Consider the following 15268-nt stretch of genomic DNA (forward strand, 5'->3'; position numbering starts at 1 on the left):
AACTCGAGATGAAGCCACGAATAGTTGGAGGCTGACGTAAACTATTTTTGGAAAACCGACTTTCTCCCAAAGAAGGGATGTTGAGATTTGGCCCAGAGATAAGAATAGCTGTGCATGACCATTTGCATGGGCATTTGCATCGGAATTTGCAACCATTGCCAGGGAAAAGGAAAATGCCAAGTCCTGTGTGGGTTGGGCTCCCTGTTTTAATGTGGCTGGGGTCATGTTCTGCCAGGTGAGAAGCCTTTCCCAGGCCTGCCGAGGTGGAATGTGATGGAAAATGTTCCTGCCTTGGACTGGAGGAGTTCCATGACACGGTTTGGTCTCCCTTGCCTGGGAGACTGGGAAATCCTCCCTTCCCTGGGACAGCAGAAGTCGCCTTCCCCCAGTGAGCTCATTTATAACTCTTAGCTAAAATCTTCTCTATTCCCCTCTGTTTGCAGTCGATTCCCTTAGGGAAAATGTCAAAGTTTGCCATGGAGCTAACCGAGCCTAAAAGTGGTTCCAAAGAGCAGGGTGAGTTTGGGGTCAGCAGCTCCCAGCCTGTTCCCCAGGCCTGGGGTCTCTGCAGGATTGAAAATCAGGATGGCGAGCAGGGTCACCTCCCTGAGCTGTGCACTCACTAAGCACAGGGACAGCAGCAGCCTGGGCAGGATGGAAAGGGGAATAAAGATTGAGAAAAATGATAACATTTCCTCCATCCAGTAAATCCAGAGCAGGAAGGATGTGAAGGACATAACACAAGCAAGAGGACATTCACAGATTTCCACCAGCTTGCCATGGACAGCAAGAGGGAATGGAGAACTCCCAGCCCAGCCCAGGATCACAAGAAACAGCAGAAAACTCCCCAAATCCAATCCTGAATGCAGCAGGGACTCACAGAGCCACAGGGACTGTATATTGTCCAGGAAAAGGCACCTTCCCACTGAAATACGGAGCTTTTTGTCTCTTGGGCATTTTTGTCTCTTGGACCTTCCACAATCCCACCCCACAGGCTCAGGGACAGAAATGGGAAACAAAGCAAACAGAATTCAAGAGGGAAATTTGGATTTTCCAAATAACTGCTCTAGAAATGTCCAGGGTGTGTCAAGGATCTTTGGAGAACTTGAGGACAACCTTCCGTGTTTTGCTGCCACATAATCCCACGAGGCAAGATAAATTATTCCAGCTATTTCGGACAGCGTCTGAAGCGAGGAGCAGCCTTCTTAGAAGGTCTTGAGAGGATTAAAGGCACTCTCTGGAGCTGGGAGCAATGTGCTTGACCCTGGGGCAGGGGAGCAGCCGTCCCCTGGTCACCCCAGGCTCCTGGGGACAATTAGGGAAGGTGACCTGGCTGGCGCGGCAGGACAACCGCCCTGCCTTGAGCGGCTCTGGCGTAAGAGTTTCCCCAGACACAGCCGTTGGAAAATATGGAAAATAAGGAAATAGGGCGAGAAGGAGGCTGGAATTCCAGCTCAGGCAGAAATGTTGAAACCAGGATGGGGTAATCCCGGGCCATTTGCAATCTGCTGGATGTTGTGTCTCCCGATAAAAATCTTTTCCCAGCAGTGATTAAGCAAATCAGGAACCAGCTTTGGGGATGAACCAACGTTAAGTGTGGAAAGGAGAGAAGTTCCTGATTTCTTCAGATGAAATGCAGGTGCCTGTGGAGATGAAGATCCCTGAGGAACCCAGAGAGAATTTCCAGAGGCACATGAGGAGCAGAACATGATCACACAAAGGGTGTGGACACCCTAAAGCCGGGCAGGAGTGGCAACTGCTGCTTATCACAAAATGAATTCCAGCCCTGAAGTGTTAAAAAGGGCTGAAGATCAGTTAGAAAAACCCCAAACCCACAATGTCACAGCTAGAGGGGAGTCCAAGCAGCAGCCACCCACCAGCCAGAGGTGTGACCTGCTGGCTCCCAGGCAACAAGGACCAGGAATGGCATGGATCTAGCTGGAATCCCACAGCCCACATCCCAGACAAAGCCCACTCCAAGGCATTCCTCAGCCTCTGCAACAAAGTAAAAGTGCTGCAGGGTGCATTTGCAAAAAAAAAAAACCCACTCCACAGACTGAAAATGGGCCTGGAACTCTTCCTGCAAGACAAAAGGGACGTTTAAAGATAATGTAGGAAAAAGAGAATAGGTTTTAAGATCTAGAGGAGTCGCTGTGCCAGGGAAGGAGACAGAATGTAATTTTTCTATCCCATCTGGTGGCTTCGAGGAATTGAACAACAATCGCAGTGAGAACCTTAAAAAGCAGCTCATGACTGGCACTAAAGCAGAGGCAGGAGGCAGTGACTGCCCAGGGCTGCAAATCTATCCTCGTGGTGAGCAGGAAAAAGGGATGGTTGGCTCAGCAATCCTCTGAGCCATTCGCCTTCCCAAGGTGCTCAGAGACAGAGGTGTTCAGCGTTGAGAAAACTCCAGGGAGAGCTCAGAGCCCCTGCCAGTGCCTAAAGGGGCTGCAGGAGAGCTGGAGAGGGACTGGGGACAAGTGATGGAGGGACAGGACACAGGGAATGGCTTCCCACTGCCAGAGGGCAGGGAGAGATGGGATATTGGGAAGGAATTCCTCCCTGTGAGGGTGGGCAGGCCCTGGCACAGGGTTCTCAGACAAGCTGTGGCTGCCCCTGGATCCCTGGCAGTGTCCAAGGACAGGCTGGAGTAGCCTGGGATAGTGGAAGGTGTCCTGCCCATGGCAGGGGTGGCACTGGATGGGATTTAAGGTCCTTTCCAAGCCAAACCATTCCATGATTCCACGGCCCTGCAGGGTGCACACACAGCCAGGTGCAGCCCTGTTTTTGTGCCACTGTCACACTGTGAGCACAAACACTCCCAGACTCATTATCCCTGCACCTGGAGCTGCTCTGGATGTCACCAAGTGCTGCTGGGGAGCTCTGGGCCATCACCTGGACACATCCACCCCACTAAGAGCTTGTTGGGGAATTGGAGACCATGTGGAGAGGAAAATGAGCTGAAGGAACGGAAGGCTTGAACTATAATCAGAAATGGAGCAAAGAGGAGGAGGGAAACTTCTCCCCGGGCTGCTCCAGCAAGGGTTGCCAAAAAGCACCACAGACATCCAGGATGTGCCAGATGTTGCTGCTGGCCAGGAATGAGGCTGCAGGTCTGTGGTGGTGGCAGCAGCAGATGGCAATGGCTGGGAGGAGCGCGAGGAAGGGTGGGAGGAGAGGAAGAGAGACCCAGCTGCCAAAATCTCTTGCCTTGGCTCTGCTCACAGGGAGGGACTTGACTCAGTTTTCTTTCAAAGAGATCTTTAAATGTTGAGTTGCCTGAATGGGATGTCTGAGTACACACCAGGAGAGGGGAATTCTGGTGTTGTGGCACTCCATGGGAAGAAACGGGAGGAGCTGAGGCAGAATTGAAGTGCAGACTGGTGAAACTGGGGGCAGAGAGGACCTTCCACCAGCGGGGCTCACCTGGGTGTCTCACACTGAGCTAACAAAGTGGGATCTTCCCAAAGGGATGGTCCTGGCAGAAATCACAGCCTGGGATTTATGGCCGTGCCACACACGGGTAAGACAAGCTGCTCCTCCTGGCTTTGCAAGGCATCCATCTCAATCTTCCCTGAAACACAGGAAAACCTGGACTGATGGGGTTTTATTGAGCCCCAGGAAGCAGCATCTCCATCCATCCATCCATCCATCCATCCACTCCAGCTGTGCCGAGGTGTTCTGAGGAGCTGGGAGAGCACTGGGAAAGGCCGAGCTTGGCAGAACAGCCCTCAGTGATGAACCAGGCAGGAGGGTTTGAAACCAGCTCTGCCACAAAGTCCCAAAGCCAAGCTCTGCTCCCTCCTCAGACACCAGCAGCAGCCTGGGCTCTGGCATTTGGGAGCAGCCAGATTCCTGCCTCATGCCTCTGGAACACCAGGATCCCGAAAATGGCAGAGGGAGGAGCTGCCAGCTCATCCAGGGTCACCCAGAGCGTGCAGCCACCTCTGAAAAATGCAAATTGCAATTTTCTATTTCATTCCCCACCTGTGGCAGAGTTTCTTCCCTGGAACTGCGAGGATAAACTCCTCAACATCTGGGAAGTGCAGATCCTATGGCACTGAGAGCATCAGGAAAGCTCATGAGGTGGTTAATTCCATATTCTGAGCAGGGCTGTAACTGCATGCATTAAAAATGGCAAGGGGTCCCCACTTTAAATAACAGCCATAAAACAGATTTTGGGGATGGAAAAACACAAATCAGAAACGCCTCATCCAATAAATCACAATCCTGAGTACATTTGCACCACACAGAGAAACAGGCTCCATGTAATATTCCCTAAATTACTCATCTTTGGTCCTGAAATCCTCCTAAATTCCCTGCGTCGCCAATGGAGAGTGACTGGCACTGTCCCCATCCAAGCTCTGCATGCATCATGGCAGGGCAGAGCCTCTCTGGAGCACCAGTGCTCCCAGGCTCCTTCCATCCAAGCAAATCTGGAGCCGGGGGGAACAGATGCCTTTGGGAAAAGCACCAAGTGGGAGACTGAGCTCCATTCCCAGTCCCCTGTGCCCCACCAAGGTGGGGACCAGCCCAGGGAAATGGGGAGGAAACAGCGGGCAGAGAGGAGAAATAGCAAGGATGACAAACCCTGGGATGAGTGAGGAGCTGCCACGGCAGTGCCAAGCTCCTGGAGAAGCCTTCACTGGAACCACCGTAATTCCTCCTGCAAAGGGCCTGGCTCAGCCCCTGCAGCACAGCATTTTACTGCAGTCTGCACAGCAGAAAGGGTCCAAAAAAGGAGGACACTGAGATGTGTGTTAATCAAGTGAAGAACCATCTACAAAGAAGAGGCATGGATCTGTCTTCCAGTTGAAAAGCTATAAATAGCCTTGCATACTTGCTTATCAGATTGGTTCGGCTGCAGGGATAATCTCCTGGAGAAAGCAATGGAAGCCCTGTTATGTTGGATATTTATAACCAGATGAAAGCTGAGAAAATGCACAGTGGTGTCAGCCTGGCACGCGTGCCGCGGGATGGGGCTGTGTGATCCAGTGCCTCGCCTCGCTTTAACCCAAGGTCAGGAACGGCTTAGCCTGCCCAGCTTCCCAAAAACCCCAAGATCTGGTCTCTTTGAGGGGCTGGTGCTGCTGCTGAAGCCAAGGCAAGGACATGGTGGGACAGTCCCCAAAAGGTCGTGATGGTCCCACATCATTCCTCTTTGCAGGAAGCAAGTCACAACCCTTCCCTGGACAAACAAGGCCTGGCTGGAAGCACAGAGGGGTCAGATGTGCCACACCTCGGGCAGGAGAATGAGGAAACACAGCCCTGGTGAGCTGATCTAACACCCCCCGTGCCTCCCAATCCCCAAATCACCTGTCCCAGTGCCAGGGTCCCCTCACAGGCTGCTGAGAGGATGACAACCCTGACTCAGCCCCTCAGGTCCCTGGAACTACCGTGCCAGATTGTGTGCAGAGCACCAAGAGCGGCTCAGAAAAATTCTGGTGGATTCCCCAGAGCCTCAGCCTGCCACAGCCTCTGCACCCAAAACAGGTCAGGACAGCTGCTGGGGCCACTGGAGCCTGAATCCCAACCCCTGCCATGGGAAGGGAGCCAAGACAGGACATTCTGGGGGACGCAGAGCAGAGCAGGGTTGTGGTTATTTACTGGGAGCTTCTGCAGTGTCTGTACCACACATGGATCTGTTGGTGTGAGGTGATTCCTGTTCTCCTGGGAGGTGAACAAACCCAGGGCTCCCTGCATAGAGACAGGGAGCTGGTTTATAGGGCAGGTTTGGGATTGTGGGCAGGGAGCCTTTCCCAGGTGCTCCAGGCAGTGTCCCTTGGCCTTCCTCAGCCCTGCTCATCCCCATCGGGCACACAATGAACATCCCAAGGGACATCCCAAGGAACATCTCATGGAACACCCCAAGGAACATCTCAAGACAGCTGTGTCTGTCCTCCAACTTCCATGTGCTCCTCTCCCTCCTCCTTCTACTCCCTCACCATCTCTGAGTTTCCTGTCACATTCCAGGGCTCAAACTTTCCTCTTCCAGGTCCATCATCACCCCTGCCTCACCTTCAGCTCATCCATGTGGCATCTCCTTGCTCACTTCTCTCCCAGCCTCTCCTCCAGGTACTCAAGGACGCTTGGGAAGCTCAGGACTGTCACCCCGTGCCAGAGCTCCAGGAACTTCTCCAAACTGCTCTTCCCAGGTGACTGAGTGGTACTTTTGGGAAGGAAGTGATCTGCACAACACTCCTGGACAGGGGGTGCCTCGTACTGCAGGATTTGGGAACCTCACCATGCATTGTTTCAATGATCGTAACATAGAGAACTTCAGGGTTACTCCAGGAGTAACCTGGGAATTGCGAAGAGATTTCCATAATAGAGAGACCAAGCAGGTCTGCAGCTCCCTAAAAACCAGCTGAACACACTCTCAGCCATTTCAAATCACACACAGACATGTCCCAAAGTCAAGGATGCTCCCAGAAACAGGAGGAGACTTCAAGAGAACCCTCTGCCACCTCCTCCTCTTCCCTCCCAGAGGTTCTTTGACCTGCCACCTGCACAGCCACCTCCCCTGGGGACACGAGCACAGAGGGCAGCAGGTACAGGAGAGAAGATGTCATGTGCACAGCCAGAACCAAACCCGCGGAAGCGATGGGAGCTGGCCGGAGCAGACAGCCGGGGGAGTGGGCTGCAGCCAGGCAGGGCAGCACGGGGGCAGCACGAGCAGCACGGCCGGGGGAAGCAGCTCTCCCGAGGTAATGTCACAGACACCTCCAGGGGCTCTCAGGGAAAGCTGGGAGGTGACCTGAGGGGCTTGGTGACAGCAGGACACGTTGCTCTGGGGTTTGCCAGCACCACCACACTCACTGAGCCTCCACTGCACGGATCTCCTCAGCCCAGCCTGTGCCACTAAACCTGCTCTGCCCTCTGTCCCCGGGAAACTCCCACAGCTCTGACCCAAAACGCACGTGGGGAGCTCCAGCACAGCCCAACGCCCCTGAGGAGGGGACAGGCACCCCTGGGAGCCCTGACTGTGGCACAGGATCTCCCCATGGGCTGGGGGATATCCCCTCTGCTGGCCCCTGTGCAACCATCTCAGACGACCCTGTTGGACTCCCTGTCTGTGTCCTTCCAAATCCACTCGTCCCCTGCCACACCATCCTGTCCCCTGCCACACCTACCTGTCCCCTGCCACACCCACCCATCCTCTACCACACCCACCTGCTTCCTGCCACACCCACCTGTCACCTTTCACACTCACCTGTCCCCTGCCACACCCACCTATCCTCTGCCACACCCACCTGTCCTTTGCCAATCCACCTGTCCCCTGCCACACTCACCTACACCCTCTCACACTCATCTGCCTCCTGCCACACCCATCTGTCCCCTCTCACACCCACCTGCCTCCCTGACTCTTCCCAACCCCCAGCTCCCCTCCCTCACCCCCTCTCCCCTCCCCATCACCTCCCTGCTGCAATCTCGCTTGGAGCCTCACCTCACCTCACCTCACCTCGCCTCACCTCCATCGCCCATCCCCACCAAGCCGTGTCCCAGCTGAGCTCCACCCGGGGACATGGATCATGGAGAGCCAGGAGCCTCGGGCACAGATCCCAGGGGAGGGGACAGGCGCAGGGGTGAGCACGTACCGTTCTCAGGGTGCTCCATCTCCCCGATGCTGCCATCGGGCGTGGTGCGCTCGTAGTGGTCCTCGGGCAGGGCCAGGGGCCCGATGCGGGGTCCCGATGAAGATTTGCTGCTGGGGGTCTCGGATTCCTCCAGCCCGCTGTCGTAGTAGCTGTGCTGGGAGGGGTCCTGCAGGTCCTGAGCCTGGCTGGCTGCAGAGAACGTCACTCGGCGATGAGGTAACTGCAGGCGAGAGAGAAGCTTTGCGTCACCCACCCAGCTGGGGAAGGCCAAGAGTGGGGTTGTCCAACCCGAGCCCATCCTCAGCCCCCCAGAGCCATCCTGACACACCCTGCATGGAGCTCCACCCCAGCCAAGAGCTCCCCATCGCACGTGGGGAGCACACTTTGCACATTTTGCACACTTTGCACACTTTGCACACTTTGCACACTTTGCATACTTTGCACACTTTGTCCCTGAGTTCCCCAAGCCATCACTCCCTCCACAGCTCTGTCGCAGCCTCTCCTCCCACCCAGACGCCCTTCCCACGGCAGGACGGCTCTGGAAATGTCCCCCATCAGCACAGCTCCTGAATCACTGTCCCCACCCTTCACTCAGCATGTCCCCAACCCAACCCCAGAGCTCCACGTGGCCAAGGCCACCCCAAACCCTCTGTGATGGCATCACTGTCCAGCACAGAGCCACAGCGACATCCTCCATCCCCTGCCAGCCCCCGGCCTGACCCTGACCCATCCTCAGGCTTCTCCACCAGCGTGGCTTTCTCTGCTCGTTCAGCATTTCAAAGGCTCCACTTCACACTTCCCAGCTCTGCCTCATGCTCGGCAGGAGCTCCCTGCCAACAGCCATTAAGCCACATCATTATCCCGCTCCAAATCCTCGCACCAAATCCTCCTTTGGCGTGATTACCGGGGAGTGGAGAGGGTAGCCCGAGTTCAAGGGGCAAGAGCAGGAGCGAAACACAAACACCGAGAGCGAGAAAAAGCCACCGCGGTTCTTCTCCACCGCAAACGTGGGGAGAAACCCAGGAAAGGAATTATTTGATGGGGCTCTGAAGGTGATGAGGAGAGAGAGGAGCCAGCACATCGTTTAGGCTGAATACCTTTTTTTTGTGCTGGTGTCTTTCCTACAAATCAGTGGCAATCAGGCGTCCCACACACAGCGAGCACCGGCCAGGAAGGGGAAGGAATTGAGACGAACAGAGGGAAGGAACACAGAGGGAGCATTTAGATGAGCTGCTTTAAGGTTGGTTGGACCTGATTAAATTCACCACAGATGCTTAGAGACCTGATTTAAGTAACTTCAGAGCTGTTAGGGCTGCTTTTTTTTTTTTTTTTCTTTTTCCCCAAGACTTTTTATTTTTTTTCCTGAAGAATTTGTAGAGAATCAGGGAGCTTCCAGAAGACTGGAAGCGAGTTAAAATAGCGCCTGTCTTTAATGATGAGAAAAAAGAAGAGCTGGAGAATTATAAAACAGTTAGCTTAATTTCAGTTCCTGGAAAAATACTGAAGCAGATAAAAGAACTCTTTGTAAGTACCTACAAGATAACAAGGAAATGAGTAACAGCCACTGTAGGTTTGTCACAAACAAACATGTCAAGCCATTGAACTCCTTCCTTTGAAAAGACAGCAGGCCTCGTGGAGGGAGGAGGAGCAGTAAATGTTCTAGCTCCACTTGAGGAAGTTTTTTTTTGACACTGTTTTAGCTGATTTTCTCATAAGTAATGCAAGCAAACAGTGGAGGTGCAGCACAGAACATCCCTGACTGTAATAAATTCAGGGTGGGTGCAAAGGGTTTAGGAAGTTGTATTCCCAAAGGAATTAGTGCAGACAGCCCTCTGAGCTGGGATCAAATGAAATCTTCAGCTTGTGTCCCAAGTCCATTGCTGGGCCGTGCTTCCATGAACTGCTGGCGTGACAGATGTGGGATGGATCTGTCACATCTGCACCCTCGTGAGGAGTAATCACAGCTGGCTGAGGATCACAGCACATCACAGGCTGGGCATCCACCCACGCTGCCAGCCCAGAAATCCATCCATATTGGGATGTGTGGACAGGCTGGGATGTGCCAGCTCTGCTGGGCGCCAGGAGGCTGAGCTGGGCACGGCTTTTGAGGAGACGTGCCCCACTTCAGCAGAGAACAGACAAGCAGTTGTTAGAAACCGCGACAAAATATTTTTAAAAACAAGAAATTGGTTCAGGGAAGAGAAGGTTATGGGCGGCAAAGGCTGGAAGGAAAAAGCTTCTGCTTTGGACCACTGGCAGATAAGAAGGAGTGGCCTCCACCTGCAGCAGGGAAGACTAGGTTGATCTCCATGGATAAAAACACACTGGTGGGTTTGGCCAAGTGCAATCATGGAATGGTTTGGGTTGGAAGGGCCTTAAAGATCATCCCACCCCATTTCTGCCATGGCAGGGACACCTTCCACTGTCCCATGGTGCCCCAAGCCCTGTCCAGCCTGGCCTTGGACACTGCCAGGGTGGGGTCAGGCTCCCTGTGCTGAAGTGCTGGAGAGCAGAAGGTTCGATCCCTGGCATGAAGGCAGAGCCCCTCTCGGGAGGTGGCTGAGGGGCTGAGGACAAGGCAGCACTGCTCGGGTGACAGTGACCCTCCAGAGTCCCTCGCAGCCCCCAGGGAGTGTGCAAAGCCACGCACTGCCCTCCCCAGCCTTCCCTGTCCCCTGCCTGCCCGGCTGGAACCAATTTCCTGCCTGGCCGCGGCTCATCCCGAGCTCCAGGCTCTTGTTTTCACTCCGTGCTTGCAGCAGCCCAGCCAGACACGCCGAGCTCCTCGGGGTGCTGCGACAACACAAACAAACAACGTCCCCGAGCCGGCCTGTGACAGCCACCCTCCCTCCCCCGGGGGGCTCCATCCAAACAGCAGCGCTTTCACCTGAAAAACGCCTACTTGAAATGTCACCTCCTGCCAGGCAGCCCTGGAAAGGGCTCCTCTCACTGCAGGGAAGGACGAGCTGCTCCCCAGCTGTCCCCTGCAGCCCCACAGGGCAGTGTGACACAGGCAGGGATGTCCCTGTCCTGCCGTGCCCAGCCCCACCAGCCCTGGGAAGCTCTCCACCCGCACAGCCCCGCTCTGCAGTCATGGAAAGGCACGGGATCGATTTGTCTGGCCCTAGCTCACAGAAATTGGGGTTGATGTGACCTTTCTGCGGAGGTTAAAGAGCCTTTGAGCAGGCAGTGGCCTCTGCACAAGGAGCTGCTTGTCCAGGGCAGTCAAGGCAAGCCCGAGCTTCTGTCTGAGGAGTCAAACACGGCAGGTCTGAGCCACAGCCTGCCGACAACAAACCTGCTTCGGGGCTCTCATCTTTCCTTGCCCCAGTTTTGCCCCTTTCATCATCAGAGGTGACCCTTGCAGGTGCCACCTCACCAGGGCCTCCTCCAGCACCTTCCTGCCCCTCCAGCCTCGCAGATTTTTCCACCTGAGGTCTGTGCCAGCCTTTTAACCCTGAGCTAGTCCTGCAGCGTGACCCTTGAATGCATTTGAAAGTCGGTGCTTCCCGGGATATCAGCCAGCATTCCCTGTTTCTCCGCGCACAGCCTCGCTCTGGGCTGTGTTAAAATGCACTTTGTTTAAATGGGCCCAGTTTACCAAGCAATCTGGATTGCTCTGCCTGACTGCTCCATCCTCAGCACCGTCTCCCAGCCCACCACGCTCCGTGGCAGCCGCAGGTTTATCAGCAGTGATTTTAGATTTCCTTCCAGTTGATTGCGGCGCTGAATGGCAGCAGGCACTGCCGAGGAGCTGCTCCAGGAGAACCTCACTCCACAGGGAATCCCAGCCAAGCTTTCCTTCTCTAAGCTCTGGATGAACCACACCTTCATCTGCCTCACAATTCCATGCTTATAATCACACAATTCCAAGTTGAAAAGCCCTCCAAGGTCATCGAGTCCAAGCTGTGACCAATCCCCAGCCCAGAGCACCGAGTGCCACATCCACGTGCTCCTTGGACACCTCCAGGATGGGGACTGCAAACCTCCCTGGGCAACCCCTGACAGTGCCTGACCACCCTTTCCATGGAAAAATTCCTCCTGATGCCCAACCTGAGAGTACCGTTCCTGCAAAATAATAATAATAATAATAATAATAGTAATAAAAATAATAATGATGATGATAAAAACGCCATTATCAGCTGGGCACATCCATCAGCCTCCAGCTGCTCTGCACCCAACACAAGCCAGCTCTGCTGCTCCAGCCCCTCAGGAATGCCTGGAGCAGCCCTTGTTCCTCGTGGAGGCCAGGACCATGCCTAAGGAAAGGTTTACAAGCCGGACCTGTCACGTAATGCCAGTGCCCAGTGTCCCCTGCCATCAGGCACAGTGACTGACGTCAGTGCTATTTCCATCAGCCAGTTCCCTGCTTTAGCCATTAATCCAGTTGTTCCCTGGGGCTGCTGGGGACAGCGAGCACTGCACAGCCCCAGCCAGCCCTTCCAGCTGCTCGTGGCATCACTGCCCTGCCAGTCCTGCCCATCCCAGACTCCATGGACACCTCTGGAACAGAGAGATCCCGCTCTCGGTACAAATTATTCCACTCAATTATGCCAAATTTCTCTGTTTTGAATGCCTTTGCTGTTACCAGCGCATGGGCAGGTCCCACATCCTACGTTGTTATGTCTCAGCCCAAATTACTCCAAGTATTTATTGAATACTTTTGCATTTTTCTCCATAATTAACCATTTTGCAATCTCCACTTGGAATTGACAGTTCCTGGATTCCACCTCTTCCCGACGCATTTTTTAAAGTACTTATTGTGTTGACTTTGCAATAATTGATTTTCCCCCAATGTCTCCGGCATTGCTTATTAATTCTCTACACTCCAGAACGACTCATTTCTCCTAATTGCTGTAACTCCCTCCTTTTACCCCCAGTATTTATTGGTTTCCTATTTCCAGCTGCTGCCACTGTGCTGGAATGGGATTTGGGGCAGAGCTGTCTATTTTCTCAGCTGAGAAACTGCGGTTTTGGATAAAAACCCCTCCTTTGAAGTGCCTGCTCTGATATTCCTGATGGGGAGACCTGTCCCAGCACCACACCTGAGGGACAAGCAGAGCCCCTGTCCCCCTCTTCCCGCAGGGATGCTCTGCTGGACATGTTCATCCCCTGGAAAATCCCGCCGGGTTTGTGGTGCCGCAGCTCAGGGATTTTTCCCGAGGAGGAATCGTTTGCAGCTCTCCCTGCGATGACCCCCATCCTCTGTGAAGTGCTCTCCTGCCTTTTTGAGGCCGTGCCTGCTCCAGCCTCCACGGATTCCAGCAGCAATGAACTCCCAGCCCATGTGCTCGCTGGAAAAGCTCTTCCCTTTGCTCCCGCTTCTGCTGCCTGCTAATTTTGCCTTGAACTTCTCCTCCCTGCAGGGTTGTGAGGGAACAGCAGTAACAGCAGAGCTCCTCACTCTGCCCCTTTCTAATTCCACAAATCCCTGCAATGCCAGGTCCTCCTGCAGACACCAAGCAGGTCTGGCCACCTCTGCTGCCCTTCCCTGTGCCCTTTCCAGCCCTGCTGCCCTTCCCTGTGCCTCTTCCAGCCCCAGGGGAGCCAGGACCAAACCCACAGCTCCAGTTTTGGGTCTGGCAAACTTCCTCACCTGTTTTGGTGAGGAATTTTCCTGGGCTGTCCCTAACCTGCCCGGTCCTGGCTGCACACCCCAAACCCCACAACACCAATCCCTGCCTGTGCTGATGCACTCTGCCATGAGGGCATGCTAGGAAAAGTTATATTGGGAGAAATTTCTTCATGGAAAAGGTGGTCAGGCACTGGGAGGAGGGTGGTGGAATCTCCATCCCAGGAGGTGTTTGAGGAATGACTGGAGGTGGCACTCAGTGCTCTGGTCTGGGTGACATCCAAGCTTGATGATCTTGGAGGTCTTTTCCAACCTTAACGACTCCATGAGGATTCCCACTCATGGATGCTGGATGGGGCTAAGGGAACCCTCACTCCTCAGCGCCTCTGCTCCCTCCTGCTCTTCCCTTCATTCAGGCATCTCCAGCTCCCATCAGGAGCAGGTTCTCCTTGCTAAACCCAGGGAAAACAAACTCAGCCCGAACGAGAGCAGTGCCAGGAGGGAGCAGGAATGCGGGGTGTCAGCAGTTCCCCACAAACCCACGGCATCACCCCTGAGCGGAGGGCAGGGAGAGAGCAGCGGGAGAAATTCCACTGTTCACAAAGGAAACCAGAAAATCCGCCCCGGGCACCCTTTTCCTGCTGTCAGGAATGGAGGGGAACCACCCTGCTCCCCCTCCCCGAGCGCAGTGGGGGAAATCCAGCCCTTGTTAACCCGCTCGCTGCCGATCCCGAAGCGGGATCCGCTCCTGCCGGGCTCCTCTGGCAGCTTCCAAAGGCTCCTGCCCTCTCCCCACACGCCAGAAGCCTCCTTTCAGGCAGCTGCCAAAGGAGCTGCTTCCCCAACAGCCGCCACAATGCAGCAACTCACAGGGCCGGGAGTGAAAGGCAATGTCAGAGCCAGCGCCCGGAATATCAAAATAAGTGACAAGGGAGCCATTGTGGCGCGGGAGTTACTCAACTTCAGATGGATTCATGAACCCCTCTCCTTTACAAACCAACCTGGAGCGCTGCAACATCCCTGGATACGGAGAGGAAGGGAGAACGATAAGCCCAGGGACAGTGCTCTGAACCACCCGCAGCCAGCTTCCCCTGGGTGGAGGCTTGGGAATTCTTTGCTTTGCCTGGAGAGGAGCAGGGCTCCCGTGCAGCGCAGCGCAGCCTTCGGAGCAGGAGGCTGAGGGGAATATTATGTCCATGGAAACCAGGGCAAGCCTCGAGGAAAGCTGGAGCTGAATTGCCAAAACCACCCAGGGCAACGCTCGAGCTGCAGGAAACAGGACACGGGCTCGGCTGGTCCCTGAGCCAACCATTTCACAGCTCATCTGAGCCACGAGGGTTCTGCTGCTGTGCGAGGGTGAGGATGGAGCTGAGGCAGCTCTTCCCATCTTTTTCCATGACTCCCCAGCAGCGCATTGTCCAGCCTGATTTTTGGTGGAGAAACCCCCCAAGAGCACCACTGCTCATTCTGCACTCACCCTGCAGGTGATGGGAAGAGCTCAGGGCGTTTCCTGTCACAGCAGCACCCCGAGGGACAGAGCTGGTGTGCCAGCACAAAGGTGAGCACTGCCCTGCCTTGGTGTCACCTCCTGGCATCTACAGTCACCCTCTGCTCCTCCCCCGGGGTGCCATGGGGTCTCTCCCTGCCCTGCCACAGCATCTCCAGGTGTCCCTTTGCCCAGCAGCCCCAGCCATGCCCCAGCTGCATTCCCAGCACTGCTCCCTGGCAGCACAACACGAAGGAATGGAGGGCAGAGCTGGTGCAGAGCACAGAATTAGGTCCCACGGGCTCTGCCTGCTCTGGGCAAGGGAGGGGATGGATAGACCCATCTCTGAGCTAAGGGGTACTCTGCACACCTGTATCACCCATCCTTTATTCGAAACACTTCTCCAGGCCCTCCCAAAATTCTGTCCCTGAAGGTGGTGTCTCCAAAGAACCCTGACAATTCTGGGCAGAGCACCAGCACAGTTAAAGGCCCAGCTCTGTGATCTGTGACTGTTTTTTGGGGTCACCTCCACCACAGCCACAGGGGTCCCACAGGGGACATCAGCCCTGGGGTGACAGCTCTGGTCCCTGATGCTCACAGGGTCCCATTTGG

The 15268-nt window shown here is 54.8% G+C and overlaps 1 protein-coding gene across 1 annotated transcript in view; it reads right to left on the bottom strand.

Annotated features, from left to right (window-relative positions):
- Positions 1-7782, bottom strand: part of LOC146431043 (protocadherin-9-like) — a 29362-nt gene extending 21580 nt beyond the window's left edge. Inside the window, exon 1 of the mRNA XM_085073266.1 lies at positions 7599-7782. Coding sequence (XP_084929392.1) covers positions 7599-7634 — 36 coding nt within the window. The 5' untranslated portion in view covers positions 7635-7782. The remainder of the gene's footprint in view (positions 1-7598) is intronic.
- Positions 7783-15268: the final 7486 nt, after the last annotated feature.

Source organism: Lichenostomus cassidix, chromosome 13, assembly GCF_008360975.1.
Source record: "Lichenostomus cassidix isolate B80296 chromosome 13, HeHo_3.0, whole genome shotgun sequence".
In the NCBI taxonomy this organism is placed as follows: domain Eukaryota; kingdom Metazoa; phylum Chordata; class Aves; order Passeriformes; family Meliphagidae; genus Lichenostomus; species Lichenostomus cassidix.